We start from the raw sequence: 24,541 nt of genomic DNA on the forward strand, positions 1-24,541 counted from the left end.
TTCGGTAGTATTTGTTAAAAGTGCTCATGATGGCACATCTGCAGAATAAATTAACACTTGGTACAAACATTTCCCAAGAATCATCTATGATGCACCTGATTTTGACCTGGAATCTGAATGTTTTTCATTTTTACTAAAGAGCATCACTAAATGGTCAGCAGATCAAGAAGAGTGATTTTTCTGCTCTGTTCTGAACGTACAATACCACGTCGGGAAGAATGTCTAGTCTTGGGTCCCCAAGTAGAAGTGAGATATTGACAAACTGGAGTTAGTCCAGGTGAGGGCCACCAAGACAGTTAAGGGGCTGAGCACATAGGAGGAAAGGCTGAGTGACTCTTCACAGAGGTATGCAGAGAAAGGACAAGAGGCAAGAGACAGAAATCACAGCAAGGAATATTCCTGTTAGATACAAGGAAAAAATCCTTCACTGTGAGAGTGGTCAGGCCCTGGGACATGTGCCCAGAGAGACTGTGCATTCTCCATCCTTGGAGATACTCAAAACTCAATTGGACACAGCCCCGAGCAACGTGATCTAAGTTGGCTCATCCATGAGCGGGTTGGACCAAAAGACCCTCAGGGGTCCCTTCCAACATCAATGATTGAATGTTTCTGCAATCTTCCCTGAGTAACTCACCTCATTCTCTCTCCTCAACAAAGAAAAAAACAATTCTAGTCTAGCAGGCTCTAAGAATTAATAATAGCCTGCAGTCTCAATTAAGAGTCTGTGCATAATGTAACACAATAGTTAAATTCTCAATCTCTTCCATAATTTATTTATACCTTACAGTGAACCACATATAGAAGATTATTAAAATAAATACACTGGGAAGATATATTTATATATCTTGACTGGAAAAATATTGTTGTATTTCTTGGAAGAATAAGATTTAAGCCCATAATGTCACATTCCTGAATGGGAGCTCTAGACATTGTGAGGAAAGAATTCAAGATTCAAGGAAAGGGGAGAAGAAGAAGAAAGTTATTTCCCAAGCCTATTGGTTAGGACATTTACCTGGAGAATGACATACCTAGGTTCCACTGCCTTCTCCAGGGCACACTGGTTTATTTAACTGAATGACTGATGTATATGAAGTATAAAGACGTATTTTCATGACCAAGAATCCACATCCCTGAACCCTCAAGTCAAAGGTGATGAATCCTCCATGAAACAGGAATAAAACAAATCTGTCTCTCTCACTTCCTGGTAAAGTACTCAAATTACTCTGCTACTGCCTGGAAGAAGATGCTACTACTTTTTTCTTGAACTAGGTGATGACTAGTTCAATGTCGCAAAACCAATGTGCTTCTCTGCTTGTGCAGAACAGAGACAAACTTTCAGGCAGCAGCTAAGAAGATTTTCAAAACTGCAATTTGAGAATTTATTCCAGATATCGTTTCAGGTAGGTCTGTCCTGATTTGGATAAGGATCATATGCATTCTGTAGTAGTTTCTTTTCAGCCAATACTCTTATTTGCCAAGAAATGAGCAGCAATAATAATATCTAATGAATAATGTTCCCATGCTGGTTTTACTTTGATCCTACAAAGCAGAGGGAGAGTTCTTGTTGACTAATCATTTCTATTCCCAGCATGGTGTTGATGTCAGTAAGGACACTGCAAGCAGTGGAGCGATCAATAAGGTCACATTATCGTAGTTCTTTCTCCATAAGAAGAACAGCAAAATATACTTTGGTAAATGTACAAATGTACAAAAAGATGCTTCATAATCAGAATCCTTGTGCAGCAAAAACCTACACAGACTTCAGAAGAAGTTCTGAGTATGCAAGGGTTCTGTATGATAATATAATTTCCTAGATTTTTCTGACAGTGGAAAAAATATCCCAAAACAAAACCCCAGAAATGAAAAGGCAAAAATTAAATAAGTGAAGATGAATGTTTACATTCTTACCAGAAAAATCTTCGTATTTATAACATTTCAACATTTTACAACAAAATCAAGGCTCATTTCTACAGTAATGTATTAAAACATCTGTTCTCAATGATTGTGTTTACTTTAATCTACCAAAAATAAAATATAAAAAAACCCTCTGTTCTAAATCTTCTCTGAAAGTATCTAACAACTGAAGTAAATATCTTCAATTTTCATTTAGCATTAGCCATTACCAGCTGCCCCAGGCTTCTGCTTGGGTCAACGCTGTACATGATTGCATAATTATCCATTAATCAGTACTGTAACTAATCACTGTACCTTGTAAGTTCTAGATATTTAAAGCCAACTTTATTTCATTACGCTAATCTCTAAATCAGAATGAGCAGCTGTCTCTTACTTGAACGCAAGGTATGCATCTATTTTAGAACTGCAGAAGTCAGTAGTGCATGTTTTTTTGAACAACTGTAGGCTTAATTGCTTGATTTGCTTTTTACCAACAGCAGGCTAAAGGAGCAACTGCATTTTCTTATCCTCCATTTGCTTTAGAAATGAGATCATAGAAACATTTAGGTTGGAGAAGACCTTTAAGATTATCAAGTCCAACCATAAACCTAACCCTGCTAAGTCCACCACTAAACGATGTCCATAAGCGCCGCATCCACATGTCTTTTAAAAACCTCCAGGGACAGTGACTCAACCACCTCCCTGGGCAGCCTGTTCCAGCGTCTGACAACCCTTTCAGTGAAGAAATTCTTCCTAATACCCAGTCTAAACCTCCCCTCTTTGGAGGGGAAATTGCAGCCATTTCCTCTTGTCCTATCGCTTGTCACTTGGCAGAAGAGACCAGCACCACCTCTCCACAACCTCCTTTCAAGTAGTTGTAGAGAGCGATAAGGTCTCCCCTGAGCCTCCTCTTCTCCAGACTAAACAACCCCAGTTCTCTCAGCCGCTCCTCATAAGACTTGTGCTCCAGACCCCTCACCAGCTTTGTCGCCCTTCTCTGGACAAAAGCTGATAAAAGGAAAACTTACTAAAAATTCAGCTATAACCTAAAGAACATGAGAAATTCTAGTACCAGAGAGTACTGAAAACCTTACCTTCATGAAAAGTTCTTACTGCAGCTCATATTAGACAGTAATTTTTATTGCAATGTTGGAAATTTTTTAACTTTTCCAATATTCAACACATGCCTGACAAATATACTTCATAGCCTTCTCCCACTGGAACTATAAGCAGCATCAGAGATCCAATAAAGTAAGAGGAAAATGTTAAAACCAGAACATGGAATGACCACTTTATCACAGATGTTCATACACATACTCATACATTGGCTCATGTCCAGCATGAAGCCTTCCATGCCATGGAGACCTTGCAGCAGCTCCAGCTAGACAGGGAGCTACAGCACCACTGTCACAAAAGGAGGTGGTGTTTCATATCCAGAACATTGTTTCCCACATGTAGTTTGATGTGAACATCCACTCCCCCCTGCTAAAACACGGTTGTTCCACTTAACCAGGAGAAAAGAGGCATGGGCACAGTCTGCATATAGACCTTTGTGCTGTTTTTCATAATGCCAGCTCCTGGAGAAGCTGCAAAGGGTGACTTCACTGTGGGTACCAAATTAAGAGAGACCAAGCTCTGCTGCATCTCAAGAACCGAACTGGCGCTAATTCCCTACGATACCACCTCGCCTAACTCTGGATATATGAAAGTGAGATGCCTAAACATGAAGCTTTTACCCAGGCTCCCTACAGACCTATTTCCTCTGCTAGAATTTTATCCACCCAAGATTAAATGTACTTATGTACTCATCAAATATACTCAAATGTACTCATCTGCCGAGGCAGAATCCCTTAAGGATTCTCCTGACTTATCCCAATATGAGATGAAGTGCCCTGGAGATACCTATTTGTCTCTGTGGTAACGACTGCATTTTGAAAAATCTTAATGTAGGGCAGGCACAATACAGGCACAGAAAAGAAGTTCATGAGACTTACACAGATGTGGGATGGATGAACTTCTGAGCCCCGTCATACTCTCCTTATGGATTGACTTTTTTTACATATTCTTAGCAGAAAGAGCAGCTAGAAGATGGCTTCAGCATTACAAACCTCTTTTTTCCTGGCTTGTGATGTGTTATTGCTTGTTATGAGTAGCAGAAAGAGTAAAGTCTATTTCAATTTTAATCTCATTTTCCTTACTCAGTGAATAAATAAAAATGTAACTGATATTAACTCTTGATCTGATGGGGCTTTATTATGAAAACAAGAAATCCTCTATGTGTGGAGAGTATTAGAGGCTTTGATTAGTTATTTGAATTAATAGCTAGCAGAGGTGACAGAAGAGTGAAATGCCTTGCTATGTTTAATCCTAGGTTTTAGTTGGAGTAAGTCTTAAGGACTGAGCAATAAAGGCCTGTTAGACAGCAAGTGAACACAGTGAGCACAGAAGCTCCGCAGTATGATCTACTGTATCTGAAGTGATCTCCAAGACACTGCACCTCACTGATGGAAATTTATTTTTACAATGACACAGATGGGCACAGGCATGTCATGTATTCGCAAAGTGGGTGTTGCACTCTCAGCAGAGAGTCGCATGATCAGTGCAACACTTCACAGAAATAAGGAGTGTGTGGGAAGATTTATAAGTTCAAATGTACAACCTACTTAACAGGAAAACAAGTTCATATGCTTAAACAACCCACAAACAAGAAAAATCCGCACTGTTTTATAGATGTGAAGCCTTCAGTATTTTTTCAACCTGTTCAAGCTATGTGAGATTCCTTTCTTTTGTCAATGCTATTCAATACTAAGGGAGTTTGTAATACAGGATAAATTTATACAGCATTTCTAGGAAACACAGATACACAAGGGAGAGACAATATGGGAAACACTGATTTTCTCAAATAAAAATATGGAGAAATAACAAAGGAACAAAGAGAAGTACACAGGACATGCACAATTATCAAAACATCAGCTGTGACTACTCTTCACACTCTTTTAAAAATACTTTACATACGATTTGTGTCAGTTATGGATGTCCTGCAACTGTTGACATTTCACTTGATTTCAAGTTACCTCTAAGCTTTTTCTTCCTAAATTTGCATTCTGACACTACTGAATAACGTTTTACACTTTCATCAAAAATCAAGGGAATGTGTATCTCCCCATATCCATTCCATACCATACCATACTATACCACTATACTATAATATACCGTGCACACACACACACACTCTTCAAAAATCAGCCTGAGGAAAACAGCTGGCAAGAAAAAATTTCAACTCATGCAATTAAAATTCCAACGTTTTTAGTAAATTTAAGCAGCTTCTATGAAGTATGAGGCCTTGCTTATACTTTTCTATACAGTATTACCCTTCCTTTGTAGAAATTCATTACTGTAATACATTAGTTTTTCTACTAAACTTTTCAGTGAGATGTTGCAGTTGTTAGGATGAGAATCAGGAAGACTTATGCAATGAGTTGATTTTGTGATTAAAGCCCATTCCCGCCCTATTCAGAGCCTGATCCAAAACCCAGTTTGCTAGTCTTTTTATACAATCTCACAGTCTGTGGGTAAGGCAGACACTACCCACGCTGCATGAGTGAAGCCAGTGTCCCTGGAAGAGATCGGTCTAGCAACGCTGAGCCAGGCAGCTGGCAATTGATAATCTCTCCCACAGATGCCACGCACAGCCTTAGTAGGCTACTTACGTTATGAATTTATGACATAATACTGAGCTAGATCTTTAAAAATTGCCTATATAATAGAAACAACACAGGAAAGTGAGCATGAAAAAGCAGGCTGTGTTCACCCACGAAGGATACCACACTTGTCTGACAGTGGCTGTGAATTCCTAAACTAGCCTACCAAGACCATCATAGCTCTGCACTATACTATGCATAATTTCAAATACATAGTTTTAACTTTTCTATACTTTAGTCCCATTTATATTAAATAGGGGAAAAGAAATTGGTGAGATGTTCAAGAAATCTAGCAGGAAAAAAAAATAGAAAGAAATCCATATTAACAATTGTGTTTGTGGAACACATAGAAGGAAGCAGGTAAATGACTGTGAACTGGGTTGTAACGATAATGAGAAAAAATGAAGAGCTGCCATTGTCCAGCAGCCGTACCCTAAGAATAGAACTGTGCAACAAAATACTGTTTTGGAGTGGATGTGCAGAAGGGGGCAGAGTTGGGCCGGAAAACTGAGTCTCCTGCTGTCTCCTGAGAACATTCTTTTTGCAACTTCAACTACTTCAATACTATTTTTTTAAAGAGACTTGTGCTAATAACTGATCACTCTGTTCTTAGTTACCTAAATTAGTGAAATAGCAAGCACAGCTTGTATAAATTTGAACAAAGCCTGGGTACTCTTGCTAGCATGATTGGGGCATAATTAAATGAACAACAATATCTTCTTTTAAATTCTTTAGAGCAATACTTCAGAACATGTAGGTGGATACAGGAATGTTCCACTGTCAGTAACAGGAAAGCTCATTGAATTTTTATTTCAAAATTTACTAAAGGTTTGTTACTGTACGGTTGTTTTCGGTACTAACAGATCCCCACCAGACTGTTGTAACTTTTTCCAGGCCTTCTCCTTCCACAGACGACCATCTCAGTCTGCAAAGAGCTTTATTTAACTAACAAACAAACTAGACATGTTTCCTAACTAAAAAAAAAAAAAAGCTGATTGTAGCTGGTTTGCATAATAAAGTTTTCTGAAAGGCATGAACTTAAAATGTCAATATTCAAACAAGGTGGATATGGAAATCTTGTCTTTATACAAGCACAGAATAAAATACAAAAATTGTTTTCACCTGAATGTAGATCTGTACCTGGTTGACTAGTCAGGCCAGGGAGAGAGTCCTGTAACTGGTAGGTTGATGATGATGATGAAGTGCCATCAGCTGTGTTGTTTGAGGTCATATATGCACCATATGTTGATGCTGAGTAATACTGTGCATATTGATTTTGGCCAAAAGCTGTGTATGATGGATAATCCTAAAACAGCAAATGCAGCAGAGTACTTAATTAAGTAGAGTAACGAGTGATTTTTCCATTAAGTATTTCTAGGTGTGCAATCATATAACTTTTGCAAGAGTTTGGGAGGTTTAGTTTAGATTTTTTTTAAATTTAAGGATATTTAACATTTTTTAATTTAAGGATATTTACTAAAATACTACAGGGAGGTTGCTGAAGTATTTAAGTGCCAGAAGAGGCAACTAGGCTTCCACTGGGACTTTCATCGCTTTCCACAGAAAACAACATTGAACCACAGTGACTCTAATTCAACGTAACCGATCTAAATTGAAATAACATGCTATCATTGGAGTTATATAAATCCTTTTGCAATTGACAAACAATTATCATACCTGTTGTGAACTACTGAAGTTTGTAGAATTTGAAACAGAATTGTTTGCATAAATAGTGGGCGATGGTGTAAAACTAGAACCTAAAATTAAAAAATACAATTAAGAACTTGCTTGTGAATCAAAATACAATTCTAAATACAATATTCCATGTTAAGATATAGATGAATCAGAAGAACAGACAACTTTTATTTTCTGTTTAAACAATAAAATATTGTAATGAAACTTCAAAAGAAATGAAATGCTACTTCCACGCATACGGGCAAACATTGCTTTTCATACCATGCAAAGAAGGTATTGGCAGTAAGTCATTACACTGATCGAGAAAGCTTTTTTCAATTTATTGCAGTGTCTCACTTCTCATCAAATATTGTTTTTCTCTTTTGCCTTCATTTCTAAGTTCTAACACTTTAGCATATGTTCACTTATGAAGTAAAAAACTTTCCAAAGAATATTTTAATGATCCAGGTGTTTTTAATCGATCTGTAATGAGGCATGTCCTTGTCTTCAATCCAATTCAGATGATTCATATTGTCATTTGTAATCTTTAAAAGATTAACTGTTGTATAAGAAGCTTAAAAATTACCTAAATAAAACAGGTTATGAATGATCAAAGGGTAATAAGTGAATTAATAATTGAATGATAAATGAAAGAATAAATATGGATCAAGGAGAAATTCTAACGAATTACGTTAATCCAAAAAGAAACAAGTATCAAATGATTTCATATTCAGAAACATGGATACAAGGAAAAGTGACTTATGTACACTAATAAATACAACAAATGCTTCCAGTCCTGCCATGTGATTTCACCCCCCCCAAAAAATGAAGGTGCAAATAGGGACTGCACTGCATACATTGCATCTAAATTAACAGATGACCAAAATGAATACATGTATGCATATTAGTACTGGAAAAATATACTTAGCTTTAAATTTTAGAGGTAAAAGTAGCTGCCAATGATAAGCATACTTGCTGGAGTTCACGAAAATGAATGGAAAATATGTCATAAATATGAGGGAAGAGGGGGCCGTTGGCAGCAGCGGGATGGGATGGACCCTGGTGGTGGTGGCTACTCACCTGGCATCTGGTAAGAGTAGGGTGTTTGGCCTGGCTGTGGGGTGGAAAACCCTGGGCTGTAACTGAGGCACCCGCTCTGCAGTGGTGATTGGGTCTGCGAGAGCCCACTTTCCGTCTTGATGCCTGGCAACATTACACCCAAATCTGTATAAGAAATTAATTTTCAACTGATTCTTTAAAATACTTTCTTACAGTTGGAAAAATAAAATAAAAAAGAAAGCAAAACACATTCACGTCGGCATTGCTCTTACTTCTATGTAACGTGAAGTAATAAGAGGTCAAATACCGTAAGTGGGTAAGCTGTACGGCTGTCCTGTCTGTGAGTAGGCTGTATAGACCGCTGGTTGCTGCATTCCGGAATACTGGGTTTGTCCGGCATAGGCAGACATTGTTTGAGCTGCTGGTGTAGAAAGAATGTGTGGATAGGGCCTAAATATCAGGAAAAATAGCATTACTGTGGCAACAAATACTTTGTATGTTGATTCAAGCAATAAAGTAAAGAAAAAGGTTTAAAGATGTCCAAAGGCAGTTCATTACCCTGCCAACTGTTCCTCTTCTGGGATTTATTCCATTCCCCACTGAAATAAGCTGAAAACCACCCTGGCTCACATTCCCCAGGGCACGGTGAATATTTTGTGCTGTCCCATCACTACAATTTAATTCTGAAGCTACTGTGCCCAGCTCTAGGTGGACTGTGCCACTGCTATACGGCTTTATATGGATTTGACCCCTTTCAGACAAGATCAGCATGCTTAAATCAGAACACCCCCCCTGCTTTTTTAATCCAATGGAGGGAAACTTGGACTAGAAGAATGAAGGAAATACAGAGGTGAACATTACAGCTACTACATTATGTCCTCTGTGTACGGTTCTGCTTCAACAGACATCTAGCCTCTGGCTTCAACGGGAGATGGATTGTGCCCATTGAGAGCAGCATGAAAAATATTGACAGCAATACTTTAGTAACCAGATGGGCTTTAAACGTTTGGAAAATACGGGCTAGGGAAATAGAATGGAAATAAAAATGGTCTTTTATTTATGAATACTGGGGTTTTATAGAGAGATTGAATAAAACCAAGTTTAAAATTTTTGCCCGCCAGAGTTGCAAAAGCATACAGAGAAACATTTGTCTTGGATTGTTTTGTAAGTCAAGTAAGACTTTATGGACCAAGAGTTGAATAAACACACTCGGCAGTATTACGCTAACTGAAACCTGGCCATTAAAAGCCATGACTAAATTTCAGATTCCAATTTTTTTTAATTTTTTCTTTCTAATTAGTTCAGTACAGTTGGCAGCAGTTACTATCAGAAAAGGATTATTCATTAATTTAGATGCCAATACATTATAACTGTAGATTAAAAATTCTATTAAATCCTGTAATGTATTTGGCCAAAAGTATCTGATATAGTTTGCCAAAACCTGTTTTAAGTGGAATGAGGGCTGTTCTTATTTCAAGCACCTATTTTCTGTATCAATAAATATTGGCTACCATGATATGAATGCAATTTTGTTAAAGAAAATTGAAAAAGCCTAATCAGCTACAGTTTCAATGTTTTCTCTGTATCAAAGTCACACAGGTAGCTGTATCAAATATACAGAAACAAATAGATGGCATACTGGAATCAAGCTCCCTTGTGCATAACACTGGTTGCAGGACAAGCAAACTAATAGATTGCCAACTGCAGCAGTTTCATATAACATCTTCGGTGCTTTTTTCTAAAGTTCCCACTCCTGGATTCATGTTATTGTCCAAGAGTCTGTTTTCCTCAAAAAAAAGGAAAGAATTTTTCTATGCCTAACAACTCCCATTGGCTTAAAAATAAAAATATGAGATTAAAAGCTAATCCAATTTATTTGATTTTTAAATCTTATGATATTGGAGAAGGAGGAGGAAAGGGTGGTTCATGACTGTGGAATGTTAGGAAGCGTTTGGCAATGCTGGCACTGGGAGGGTCTGTGACAGGGTTACCCTTTCAGTACGCATCTCGCACATGCAATTGTGATTTCTAAATATAAACTGTGTTCTTCAAAACAGGTCTGTATACATTGCCATCACTGTTAAGATGCTGATGTCTGAGAATGTAGTAGTCCAATTTCTGTTGTGTGCAGATATTCAAGGGTATTTCTTGTGCAGCAATACTGCACAGAGCAGGATCTTACTCTGCAGCCACGTGAGGGAAAAAAAGTTGGAGGGAGAGCTATATTGGAGTCAGTAATGAGGCTTAAGTATTTTCCTTTCTTTCTGTTTCTTCTGCTGATGAACGCTTGTTTGCAGCAAACCACAGAACTGCCTACAGCCAAGGCCAATTCCCTACAAAAGACTAGAAGAGGTGCAGACACTAACTTGGAGGGATATATCTGTGGAGAGTACTGGTGCGCTGATCTTGGGCTGTAGCCACTACTTGTTATTACTGCAAAACAGAAAACAAGAGTACAGCAGTTAGAAACATCATGAGACCGATACAGCCAAACAGTCTGAATACTAATGCAGCAACATTAGCAGAGAAGCTTATTGAAATGGACAGCTTTTTAACAAAGTAGATGTCACCTGAACCACCACATCTTAATATAAAAACTAAAAAACTCCTAAATCATTCATCGTTGTACAGAACTCCTTAGTTGGCATGGGTGCATTGTGCATTTTCAGCTTGACTGACGTGTTTCAAAGTATATTACAGAGGCATGTATTTCATACATCATCTGTGATCCACACACCATAGATCCTTGAAATTTGCAAGTTGTATTAAAATTGGTAGTTAAAAAGAATCTTGTGATTTAACACATGGTATTGCACGGGATTGAAATAACAGACATGTACTTTTAAAGTCTCACATTAACAAGTTTAATTTTAATACTGGATAGGAAAAACATGTTTTATATGAGTGTGGTTAACTTTAGTCAGCTTAGGTGATGGAATATACTGGACTGTCTACTAGAAAACAAATACCATTCCTTTTCAACAGGCCAATTAGAATATATCCACTAACAACAATATTTTTATTTCAAAAGTAAGCATAAACAGTCCTGTGCAGTAGTCATTGAAATTGTGTATGTCTATACTATTCACAGCTGCATTCTTCCAAGAAAGCTAACGGAACAATAGTCATATCCCATTAAAATTTCATTCAGAAGCGGTGCTCACACTGGATTAATTCCAAGTGTTTGGAAGTTTCTCTTTCCTTTAGCCATCTGTCTTGACTAAGACAGATGTATTCCAAATATATGTACTCTAAAGTGTTGAACCAATCCCTTCAGAGCAAATCCATACTGGGCAAACATACAGAGTGTCTTTATTAGGCCATCTGCTGTTCATTCACTTTTCAAAAGATTAAAGTAGTACACAATGAAGCACTGGAATTTCTTTAGTCTAATCAATCATAGTTGTACTTCAAAGTGTACCCTCTTCCTGAGTTGTTCGTAATGGTAGTAGAAACGAACTTTCAGAATTATATAAGTGACAAATAGGTTTAGGTTCCTAACTATTTTATGAAGCATGATGTATTTCTACATCCAGGACTAATTAACATCTTTGAGATCTATTGCTTTGAACATATGCAGAACTTCATATTTTTAAAGCTAGTTTAAATGCATTTAGAACATGTAGGACTTAAAAGGAAAATACAGTAGAAGAAAAACAATTAGCTTCTTTTATAAATGTGCAGTTGAGTATGGCTTGAAAATAAAGAAGAATTGAATAATAATTGCTGGAACATGTGCTACCAAATTTCATAGAAGAGTTGCTGATTGAAAAGATATTGAGGGTTTGCCTGTGATAGAAGTCTGCTGAATTTAATTTTGTGGGGATATTCTTTTTTTTTTTTTTGAGAATGCCTTTCCATGGTTTATGCTCAATCTGTAGAGTGATCCACTAGGTGTGCAAACAGCTATTCCCAGAGTTAGATGAACCTATAGCTGTATATATCAACATAATCAGTCCACAGAACTCTAAAGGATGTTCTCAGTTATTTAAGGCTTGAAGAGTAATTAGTCTTCCCCACTGTATCCCTATGACCTTTCTAAAGACAAGCAATAGCTAACAGAGTGACCTTGATGATTCTCAGGGCAAGGAACTTTTGTGATCCGTTATCGGCTTATCGGATCTTTTTTGCCTGTACTACTCCACTTTTTGTCTGATCATTTGCTGGATGACAGCTCACTTGATTAATCAGTTTAGTTAAAGCACATTTACCATTTCACCACACCTGATGTAAACTACAAAAAATGAATGACTGTTCATTTAAATCACTTGAGCTATCAAAACCTAATATTTTTCAGCAAAAACTGCCCTGCTTGCTTTTTTATTATTTCTGTATATACCTTATTTTATAAATTCAGACAAGAAAATAAAATACTTTTGGAATGTGTCTGGTTTTAAATTTCCCTTTTTTTTCCCCTAATTTCCCTGACGATACTACCAGTTGCAGGGGAGAGAAAAAAAGAGGCAAGTGCCCCCAAAGTAAATTGTGTACCTTTTAAACGAAAAAGTCTGTTCCTTTCACTCTTTCTCTGGTAGCTTGTCCCACTGATTTGTGCACTACATTTTAGACTGTGAGATGTTTGAGAAACACAGGGTGTAAGACCTACCATAAGACAACATTATGACTGAGTAGAGCCTGTGGACTATGCCTGTATCTCACAGATCAGATTGGTAATTCTAAGGGTTATCAAACAACTTTCACTGCTGGATAGCCTCCTAACCCTACTTCTGAGGACTGTTGGCAGTGGAGGAGATGGTGGAGGCAGGTTGTTGTGGTTTTTATAACTGTGCCACTTTATATAGCCATTTATATGAATGGGGCTAAACGCTGGTTTATGCTGCTTATATTAAAAACAAAATCAAAACTGTTCCTTCTCTGAAAAACTCAAATATTTCTAAGACTTCACTACTTGAATTTACGAGATGAATGCTCTTCAGGGCAGGTGTAAGACCCTTGATTTCTCAAGTCTCACTACAGCACTGAGGGCATATTCCAGTCCCCACTAACATTAATTCACAGAAGGGACAAGAAGCTGACAGCCAGCTCTTACCAGTTACCCTGTTAGCTCAACTGGCCAAGGTGGCTGTGGAGAATTTCACAGAATCACAGAATCATTAAGGTTGGAAAAGACCTGTAAGATCACCAAGTCCCACCATCAACCAACACCACCATGCCCACTAAACCATGTCCCAAAGTGCCACCTCTACAGGTTTTTTTTAACACCTCCAGTGATGGTGACTCCACCACCTCTCTGCACAGCCTGTTCCAATGTTTGACCACTCTCTCAGTAAAGAAATTTAAACGACCATAAACCGTTCTGATAGCATGTGTTAGGTTTAACATATTAACACAGGCTGGAATTGTGTATTTCTTCATTACGCATCTGGAAAATTCTGTGCAAAGAGGTTAGGTTAAAAGGAACTTATTTAAATAACAAATCACAATGTCTACACACAAGGGGATCAAACGTAGGTTATACAGCAGTGGCGTTTCCTAACTTCACCTTTATAGCCTTAGGAAATTGTTTTCTATATCCTTTTAGTGTGTAATAAATACTAAGTAAAAAGGATGATGAGAACTTCAAATGTCTCTCTCTTTGCTCCATTAAAATGATAAACAGTTCTCAAATTAATCCAGTATTGTAAGCAATATAAACAAAAGAATGCATGCACTCACAGGACAGCAGCTGCAGCAAATTGACAGTCTGAAAATGCTCAGTTCAAGGCTGTTCAGCTCTCCACATCCTGTGAATACCCACCCCAATGGGAGTCTGCTGCAGGACCACAGAGCTTCAAATCGAGTATACCGATATTAATTACCAACTGTCATTCTTTGAAGAAAAAGGAAGAGGAAAAGGGGTGTGCAACGTGACTCTCCACCTGGCTAACCCTTGCTCAGAGGCACAGTTTCTCCCAGGGTCAGTCATCTCTGCAGGACGGAGGAACCGGAGCCCTGAGTGTGAGCTGCCACACATGAGCTGCAGCGCTGAGCAGGAGCTTGCCCAATGGCCTGGGCAAAGCCACTGTGGCAACGGTCACTCTAAATTCAAGAGATCCATGTGATTTATTTTTCAACTTTTCAATCAAAACTTTGGGTTCATAACAGTTACTTGTGAAGCCTAATCTCTCACTCCTGCCCTATACCTCGCACATTCTGTTTGACCATCACTTTCTGTAACAGCCGGTCATTAGGGACAGAGCTGGCTACTTTACACCCCACAGGGCTCGTTCAGCCTTCTGCTAGGCTCCAGGACACGTTACGGGTTTTGATTGCCCTTGGAGCACGGAAATCAATTTTAATGGGTAGAATATTTGAAGGAGAGGATTTCTGCATGGCAGACTCTCAAATGGGTCTCAGCACAAGGACTTCTCTTTTCACCCATGTCTCATTTCATAAAATATTTAATAACATACCTAAATCCTTCCCTACTCAACAAAGGATGCTTGAGTCCTTCTGACCTATGCTTGTATAAGACAGAGTAGGTGATATCTCTGTTAGTGGCCTATATGTCTAGGCATCCTCAAAAAACGACCTCACAGGTGCTCTGAAAGCTGCACGAAAGTACTAGCATTATCACCTTGTCACAGTTGGGAATAACACACCTATGTAACTGGTTATTAGGGAAAAACAAATTGTTCAGTGTTGGGCTTTGTTATGCATTATTTTCAATTGCAGCTGCTTTGTCTGAAATGACGTCTTTCTGCTAGTCAGTATTTATTGCCTTTGGCAATCCATTAGACTTCCCAAATAACCAGTTACGTTAAAAAGTCAGAGAAATACTTTTTTTGTGAGTTTTTATTGTTCTTTAGCATTTCTTCCACAAAACTGAGCCAACCAAATTGTCAAATTTGCAAGTACCAGTAAAAGGCAAGCGTGAAAGTAATGGATTTACTCTGTATGAAAGGCTCCGTGTGTTATCAAGGCAGCTCTGCGTCTCACTCTGATGATGAAGACTGCACATCACCCAGACAGGCAGACTATTGATTTCCCACTGTGAATGACCATACTCTTTTAATACGTGAGTTTGTAGCCTAAAGAATCAGCCTAAAGAACCTGAGAATCAGGTTCGTATTTCTTTTGAGTATGCAGGTGGCTAACAGACAAAAAATACTGTGTAAGGCTCGAATTCCTGCCTTTTTTTGGAGGCACCGATTGTTTCCAAATCTCTGAAGTGTAGAGATCTCAACACTTCTTTTGAAGTCAGTGGAAGCTAACAGGTGAGTGGCACCTGGGGAAATCAAGTCGTTACTTAGCTATCTAAACCTGAACTGGAGGCTGCAATTTTTGGCACCCCTTCACGAAAATGTTGCCTTAGCTGTGTTTTACACATGGAATCCAACTCAGATGTCTTAAATACATGACAGAACCTGATAAAATTTCACCAACAATGACAAAATTATATATATGGTTGGACATTTTACAATCTGTAATCATTACTAATACAATTTTAAGACACAGTAACAACAGAGTGAAAAAAGAAAGCTAATTTTTAGCCAAGACTATTAATTTTTTTATGCAACTTGTAAGACCTGTTGATGGGGTTCCTTTCAGTATAATTATAATGAGGACAATGTTTTCATTTTTTCTAATCAGAAATAGTATATGTTTGCTTTACATCTCACAAAAAAACCTTTTTTTCAGGCACTAAATTTGTTATAAAAACTTTTCTGAATAATCAACTTCGGAGTACATCTGCATTTACTGATGCTTAAGAAACAATTCCAGAAACATAAACTCTATTTTTAAAACATTTTCACTACACAGAAACATTGTGATTTCCAAAATATTTTAAATAGGGCTTGCATTTAGCAAATAGGGCCTAAGTCTAGCAAAGTAATAGTAGTATCAGTGTGGAGTGGCGATACCTGGCTTCAGTGACATTTCAGTCAGGCCATCACTGAACTGCTATTTTCAGATGCAAAATTTATTCTCCCCCCTCTCATTGCTCATATTATTACTAGCAGGATTCAGCTTAATGATTAGAAGGCAGATTATCTGTACTTTTCCACAGTTCATCACCTTTTAATAATTTATAGGAATCTACTTTAAAATTCCTGTTTGTTTGAATTTTTTAAGAAGAACTTTAACTGAAACTTAAGATTATTTAAAGTAAAATATAGACTATATTTTCATGGAAAGAAAGTAGCTTATGGCAATCTGGTCAGTGTTTAAACTAACACACTGCTCACTGGAATAAAAATATTAGCACTGAAATATAACCCTTGAGATTTTAAATTTTACAAATTAGAATGGCTGTTACAAATACAACCCATCTTTGTCTTCCTAAGATCATACAAGACTAACATTGAGAAAAATCTACAGTACAATAATAACATTATTACTATAAGATTTTTGCATACAATAATCATCTTAGGCGTCATTAAACCTTAAGATCATAGGTCATGAAAACTGTAGATTTTCATTTGCAAAATGAAAAAGCTATCATTATTATTGTTAATATTTAGTGTTAAAATGTTACTTCATTGTAGTTTTTTGAAGATTGCGTCCATGCAGTGAAATGTTCATTAGTGAAGGATATTATATGCTATATTAATGTACATCTAATGATATGTGATCTTATTATGGCTTTACCTGACCCAGTAAAAGTGTCAAGTGATCCATCTCCAGTCGTTGTTGTTGTTTCGCTGCTGTTCATGGGCTCTGTTTTGACTGCAAGAAGAGACACTACATAGAAGAATAAGTAGACATGAGATTTTACTTCTAAACTTATATCGGAGTCTTCATGTCAGTCCCATTAGCGGTAGTCCAGCTAGAACAAGCATGCGGTGCAACAGCTTCGACCTTCGCTCTACCACCGTATTGAGACAATCTACACTTGCTCCGTCTGGAATGGCCATGCATCTACATAGGTTTTTTTCCGTGCATTCGTCTATCTATTGGGTTTAGCAACTGGAATATCTTCTGGGGAGATTTCAACCTAAATCTCATTGATTCTAACAATTCCCTAGGAGTAGCAGAGAGGAAGGAAACATTAGCTGTCAAGGGATGTAGCACGTAACAAAAACAGTTCTGCCTGACAAGTGAAACAATAATAATAATATGGTTTCATGCTCATATAGAAGCAAATTACTTTCACAGTGCCAGCATTCTGCCTTTCCCCTTCCCCTTTTACAGAGCCTGTGGGGGGCTTTTTGAGCTAGGTCACCAGCAAGCAATTTTCCATAAATGAAGAGAGACGTTTAAAAGAAAAAAAAGCAAAGAACTAGAGTAGGACACAAACGACAGCCACAACAAGTCAGCTTCTAACTCAGGTTACCAAACATTTGGGTCCACTCTAAACTCAAATTATTTCTTATGGATCATCATGCGCTCCTACCATCCAAGCTATAACTGAAAGCACCACAGAGGCAATCTAGATGTTATAGTTTAGTATGTTACCTAAACAGACCATCTGGCATGGACTTGTGTAATGGAGTTTGGGAATCACCCTTCTAATTGATGTGGTAAGAAACAGCAGTACAGAATACTCTGCAGCTTTTATTAGATGTTTGATGGGCAAATGTGGAAACCATCACCGTATTATCACAATTACTTTGTGAAGGTCAGTTAGGGGGTGTGTGTGAGCATTTATCACATATATATCAGCAACTTGCTTCTAGATACCACAGGACCACTCGCTGCCTGGGGGCGCAGGGCAAAGTGGGAATGAGAACCTGCATGGGCCACTACCATGGTCGAATGCCAGGTATGGAAATTCCAAGGACACAGTCCAGGATTTGTGGAGAAGCCTTTGCTGTAACAGCCGGGCTGGCAGAGACCCCCCCAGAAGGTCCAACATATGCAAAGCAAAGGCATTTTCTGCCAGCTAGTTACCTGACGCCTCTGAGGGACATCAGCTAAGCTGACCAAAGTTCTTGTCTGTCAACATCACTGCATCGATGTTTGATTTGACTGGCAATAGAAAGGGGAGGAGGGGAGTTTCATGTTCTAAGCTGGCAATGTACTTACAAACTATGGCTCAGATTCAAGTCACCTAACTTAAGCATACAAATTAAGTGCATACTAATCTCCCTTTATGTCCAGCTGAGAAAGAGAGGTACTTCCAGAGGACGATTCAGTCCAAACACACAGCCTGAGCTGCCCTTGAGTTCACCATCCCTCTTACAGTCTGTAGACGGAAAGGTAGTGGATGAGCTACATCATAAAGGATTTGGTTTTCTCATGGGAAAACAACACCTACAGAACCATGCTGCTATTCCTCCCTGTGTCTGCGAGCACAACGAGGAGCTCGCCGGGAACTGCACAGCTATCAATACACCCACCTGTGACGGGCCCTGCGTGAGTTACCTCTCCTATGATATCACACCTGATTTCCAGTCACACTGCCTAAGGGATTTTACTTCCGTTAAGTACTACAGGATGCTGCAGATGTCTACAATTGCACAACTGGCCTACACTGAATTCAAAGGGACACCTGTCAAGTTGGGAACATTTGAGAAATTGGGATGTATATGTCTCTGTGACAGGGAGAGCACCCTGCAGTGCAGCCGGTGCCCCAGTGTTAAGGAAACCAAGTACCACTTTCTTACACAAGTTATACAGTTGTATCTTTCCATTTCCTGTGCGAGACGGAAAAATATTTGAATGTGTGTCTTTTAAATGTCGACTTCTTTTCATTATAATTTCCTTTTAATAAAATTGCCCCACCCATATATTCTCCCTGCAAGCAGCAGGATATTAATTCAATATGAAATCATCATGGAAGAATTTTAGCCACATTTTTTCAAGCTGCTGTGCACTCCTTGCCATTTTGCAGGCTATTATCTTCTGATTTAAAAAAAAAAGGCTGTGACAAAAATTACACAAGATGAACAAAGTCATTCATAAGAGCAATCAACCATTCCCATTTCTCTATTTAGATGAGAAAGATGTGATTTTATTTTCATCAGATCAATAAAATATACATCAAGAAAAAGCTTAAGGGTCATTTGTCACAAAACAATTGCCTCCACTGAACCTCAGGCCTCTCAGTCATGTGGAACATGTATTGTTGCCTGAAGCATGAAAAGTAACTAAATTAATTTGTTTTCTGATTACTATATACAGATGTCTGCATGTACTTCAGTAGGAGAATGAAAAATCATACTAAGTTGGAAAGACCTGATTCTCCCCTCTGAAGATCTTTGGTCATATTTTACTTTATAAGATGCATGTCTCTTTTCTCTGCAGAGTATGGATGTTTACCTACGCGAAAACCCCTACTTTCTAGTACCTTTATCTATTTCTATTCAAGAAGCCCGTATCGAGCTACAAACCTATGTTCAGTATTGCATCCAGAAAGACACTCCAGTATGTGCCTAACTGCCTTATTTAACAAAAACTTCAGTAATTAATTGAAATGTTTACTTTAGAGTTGTGTCTAGTTCTGGTTAATGCCAGCTGCAGTGCACTTCAGCAGCACCAATAGTCACCATCTTTTTCTCTCCCTGTCAAGCAGAAAAGGATCTAAACCAAACGAAACTCTCTCATGTACTTAATTTGAGGAAAAACATCATATTGGCACTGTGTTTTGTTGAAAAATACATGTAGAAAGTACTTTTATATGTGCTTGACTTTAAACAGTTCTACCATGTTACATTCAGATTTTATCACAGTAAGGAATTCATCAAGGTCTTTCCTCAGTGTAGCTAGACATTCGGACTATTACCTTTCTTTATGTTGCATGCCATTAAACCAAGAGGGGAAAAAGCACAAAGCTAACTAAAAAAAAAAGAATTCTAACATCAGATCAAAAACCCAGAAACATTTAATGCTGAAGTCAAAATAAAAGCTGACACCAATTAAAGACAAAGAATCATCCCTATGTTTCCCACATGCAAGATAAAACGTGGTTCTGATACTACTATGGCAACTGCTCTGGACGTAATGCAAAGACTGAGTTTGAGCCAGCATTTTGGATGAATACTTTAAAGACTATACATTTAACATTCTATTTTTTAAAGTGTGGATTAATTTTAATGGGTTTTTTTATGTATTGAGAAGAATAAAAATAAAATGAAAAGCAATCTCAAGCTGGAAATACAGTTAAGTGTTGCTATCAGTGAAGACTGCACATGCTAACAGAGTAGAGCTACCACGATGGTCAGGGGCTGGGGCATATGATGTACAAGGACAGACAGAAGCAGCTGGGCTTGTTCTGGAAGAGAAGGCTGAGGGGAGAGCTAATTGCTGCCTGCAGCTATCTAATGGGAAGGTGCAACGATGACAAAGAACAAAGGCACGCTCTTCTCAAAAGGTGCCCTGTGAAATGACAGGAGGCAACAGACACAAGCTGCAGCACGGGAAAAATCCAATTAGATGTAAGAGGAAAATTCTTCGCCATGAGAGTAGTCAGGCCCTGGGACCCAGGTGCTCAGAAAGGCTGTGGCACCTCTACCTTGGAGGTATTCAACACTCAACTAACACACTGCCTTGAGCAACGTGATCTGACAGCAAAGTTGGCCCTGCTCTGAGCAGTGGTTGGCCCAGCTGACCTTCAGGGATCCGTTCCAAACTTAATTATTCTAAGACAAACTCAGAATATAGCTCCCAACAGGCAACAGCTTCTACAACGTAAGTTCTTCACTTGATGAAAGGACTTAGCAGACCAACATGACTACTACTCTGCCAACCTCTTTTTTTTCCTAAAGAACCTCTCTATGTTAAGGACTGAAAATGAACACAGAGTTTTAGGGGCAAGAGATGCTACTACTACGCAGGAAGCAGGACAAGCAAGTGCAATAGCTACTAGAGCAAACAAGTCTGACTAAAAGCTTACATAAAACAATAAAGCACACAGCTTGTGGTAGGAATGATTTTCCTCTTTCTTTTAGCTTTTAAGGGTTTCCCTAGGAATATATTCAACTAGAAGCACACATCTATACATTCTACTGCCTACGTTAAATCAGATTTAATGCAAGTAATGCAAGGACCTTCACATTACATTTCCTCACTACCAGTAATTATTACCTTCCACATTTATCTGAAAATGCTGAACAGTGCTGAACAGTTAACTGAGGTGACAGACTACGTTAGCTCAGTCCTTCCTTAAACCTAAACTCTTGTACCTAGGCAGGAGCATTCACATGGAATCAGTTATTTCAGTTCAAACGATCTTCTGTGCTCAGGTCTGAACTTTTTTTTGAGCAAATTCTCTCTGGATATGTGGCTAATAAATGGCAAGCTAATTCTAATTCCTTTTTTTAAAAGGAAACTTTTTGAGATCTTCATAACTTTAGTCCAAACCTGCACAGATTAAGTACCTGTGTAATGGCTTGTAGAGAGTCATGATGATGCATGTTTACACCTATGATTAATCCCATATGTACTGCAACAGTGTCACATATATCATAGAATCACAGAATCATAGAATGGTCTGGGTTGGAAGAGACCTTAAAGATCATCTAGTTCCAACCCCCCTGCCATGGCCAGGGACATCTTCCACTACACCAGGTTGCTCAAAGCCCCATCCAACCTGGCCTTGAACACTTCCAGGGTTGGGGTATGCACAATAATATAATATAATTATTAATAATCATTGTAGCTTGTAACAATAATACATGAGAGGAAACTCATAAATGAAAACAACACCTTGGAAAATTTGGCCAAATGTTTGTAAAGTGGCAAGTTACATGCAGTAGCACACTAGATTTAAGCTTTAATTAATAATCAAAGTAGTAGTAGGAGTAGTAACAATAATGTCAACCTTGATTTGTGCTCAGGTAATCATGCAATGTTGCACCTAAAAATAAAAGAAAAACAAATGGGCATTCTGTGGAAAATCCATTGGTCTGACTTCCAGCAATGCTAACTACTGACAGTTCCCAGCAATGTTGATCACCACAGGGCTCTCCCAGTCTCTCAGAGCATGTAGAGAGTTAAGCTAATTTTAAGTGGGTTAAATTGTCCTTGCTCATCAAACGACTTTCAAAGCATGGTAAGATAACTGTTTATTGCAACTTCCTGTCAGTTTTCTGGCTGTGGGAAAGACCTCTCAGTCTGAGAAGGAGTGGAAAGAAAGGGGTGGGGAGGAAACCCAATGAAAATGTTCAAACCGCATAACAAAAGAACAGAGCAAACGAAGAGAGATATTACACAGCAGTCACAGAGACACACCACCACACACATGCACTGTACCAGGGTCTCTCATACTTGTTGCAGAAGAGGGAGTACTGCAACTCAGCAACCAGTCTGCAGTATTTAACACAGTCATGTTGTCTCCTGAGAACAGGAATGGTATAACGGTTCATTGTCTCAATGTCTGTTCAGGGTACGTGAACAGTCTTCAAGGCAAGTAAGTGGTTTCGCACTTTGAGCCAAGTCTTTTAACTGCACTGCATTGCTTTTATCAGTATTATTTTTACTGGTTTATTTATGCAAGTATAATATAGAGGCATCTAGTTATTAGTGTTCTTTAATGGTATGCTTGAAGTTTTCCCTTCTCTTTACACCAAAATAAGGATTCTATTTAAAAATATAAATAGGTTGAACCGTAACGGTTGAGCCCTTCTTTGCACAGCTCTGTTACCCTCACATGCACATACATTTTTATTGACATTGACAGATTTTTTTTTTTTAAATAGGCATAAGTGAATAAAATACTTTACATTGTGGCCAGAAAGAACAAACTAAAAAAAATTTCTTTGTGCCAACTATTAAAATAGCAGCAACATATAAACTCCAAAAAAGAGGGCTGAAATTCTAGCTTGACTCATATCCATGGTGTCACTCTCATGGATACTAATGGAAACAGGACTCCACCTCAGAATGTGGTACCCTGCCTCCCACTGCTCCAATTCACCTATGGCAGAATCCATTATCTGAAAACATTGGAACATCCGTGTTGTAGCTGCATGGTAGTGCTGTCCCTACAGTAATAGATACAGTTGTAATAACCAGTTACTTTTGAGGAAAATCTAAAAATCTCTTTATGACAAACTTTCATTACCTGCCAAGAAATGGAATTAGCATGTTCATCATGTAAAAAAATTACCTAAGCCTAATTTTGATGCACTTCTTTTGACAGAGATTTTAAATTAACTTAAATGTGTGTAGCTCAGGGTATAAGAGTAAATTATCACTCAGCAATGAAGTATGACGCAGAAAATGCAACCAATTTCAAGATACCAACAGGTATAACCAAACCTTTAACACTTTGTTCAAATCAACCGCTCCAAGATTTTCCTTGTTTCACCTTTGCACAGTTCTGCCTCTTACTTCAACTGGTGCAAATTAAAGAAGTGCTGTTTGAATTACATTTACACTGGTATGACTGCCATTTTTTCATAATTCTTGCTGAGTTTATAAATGGGTTTATGCTCATCCTTGAAATTATGCTAAAAATGCATATGACTAAAAAACTAGCCAAAACTTTCTATGTACCAGCAGTGTCTTATACTTACCTCCTGTTCCATTTGTTGTAACTGATGTGCTACTGAGATTAGGTTTATCCAGTTTGGAACTACCCGGTGCGTCACTAGTTCCAACAAGATTATGAGGACTGGCTAGATCCTGCATTTCCATAGACCTGTTAAAGAAGAAGGTGACAGTATTTAATTGCATTGTGATACTACCTATAATAATCTGCTTTTTCTATAACAATGTTTTTTACATGGAGAGTTTGTAATGCAGCCAAATTAACAAATCAATACAGGTTCCTTTAAGGTCTTGCTTGCTTTCTACCAAATCGAAGAAAGTAGCTAATAATTTGAAGTGAACAGCAACAAGGCCAGTATTTTTCACTTTTCCTTTAGGTATTATGAAGTAAATGACACAGGCTTATGAAACTGCTCAAAGAGCTTATAAAAGATGTGCATGAAGGAGTGCATATATATGGATGGACAGATGGAGGGATAAATGGATAAATGCATGTATATAGGTATTTCTTAGAACAAAACAGAGAGATTAGGTGAAAATTCAGTCATTACACAAAAAGACAGAATAGGAACTTCTGCCTCCCATTATCTGTATTCCAACCCCCAGCAGTCATTGCATCCACACTACATCATAGGAACAGACCATTCAGGTGAATGAACAGAACTTTCACATACATCTGGAAGATTCTTCACTCTTACAAATGCATATATTCTTACTAGCTCACTTGATTTTTTTTTTTTTCCTGAGTCATTTCTAGGAAACTTGTAAAGTTTCAGGTGGATTTAGATCAAAATGGACTTCAGTGTCACAGTTATACTGGGGGACTGTGGATGGCTTTC

At 38.1% G+C, this 24,541-nt stretch overlaps 1 protein-coding gene across 3 annotated transcripts in view; it reads right to left on the minus strand.

Moving 5' to 3' along the window:
• The window catches only part of EYA4 (EYA transcriptional coactivator and phosphatase 4), a 50,775-nt gene extending 26,926 nt beyond the window's left edge, over positions 1 to 23,849 (minus strand). The window contains exons 1-7 of one of the 3 annotated variants that reach the window (XM_009808138.1): positions 23,729 to 23,849; positions 16,920 to 16,997; positions 10,694 to 10,760; positions 8,635 to 8,777; positions 8,349 to 8,471; positions 7,272 to 7,351; positions 6,717 to 6,900 (exon numbers count right to left, since the gene is read on the minus strand). In XM_009808138.1, coding sequence (XP_009806440.1) covers positions 6,717 to 6,900; positions 7,272 to 7,351; positions 8,349 to 8,471; positions 8,635 to 8,777; positions 10,694 to 10,760; positions 16,920 to 16,997; positions 23,729 to 23,849 — 796 coding nt within the window. Of the gene's footprint in view, positions 1 to 6,716; positions 6,901 to 7,271; positions 7,352 to 8,348; positions 8,493 to 8,634; positions 8,781 to 10,693; positions 10,761 to 16,919; positions 16,998 to 23,728 lie in introns of those variants that run through there. The other 2 variants (XM_009808136.1, XM_009808137.2) reach the window with 2 other exon arrangements.
• Positions 23,850 to 24,541: the final 692 nt, after the last annotated feature.

This window comes from Gavia stellata, chromosome 2, assembly GCF_030936135.1.
Source record: "Gavia stellata isolate bGavSte3 chromosome 2, bGavSte3.hap2, whole genome shotgun sequence".
Lineage (NCBI taxonomy): Eukaryota > Metazoa > Chordata > Aves > Gaviiformes > Gaviidae > Gavia > Gavia stellata.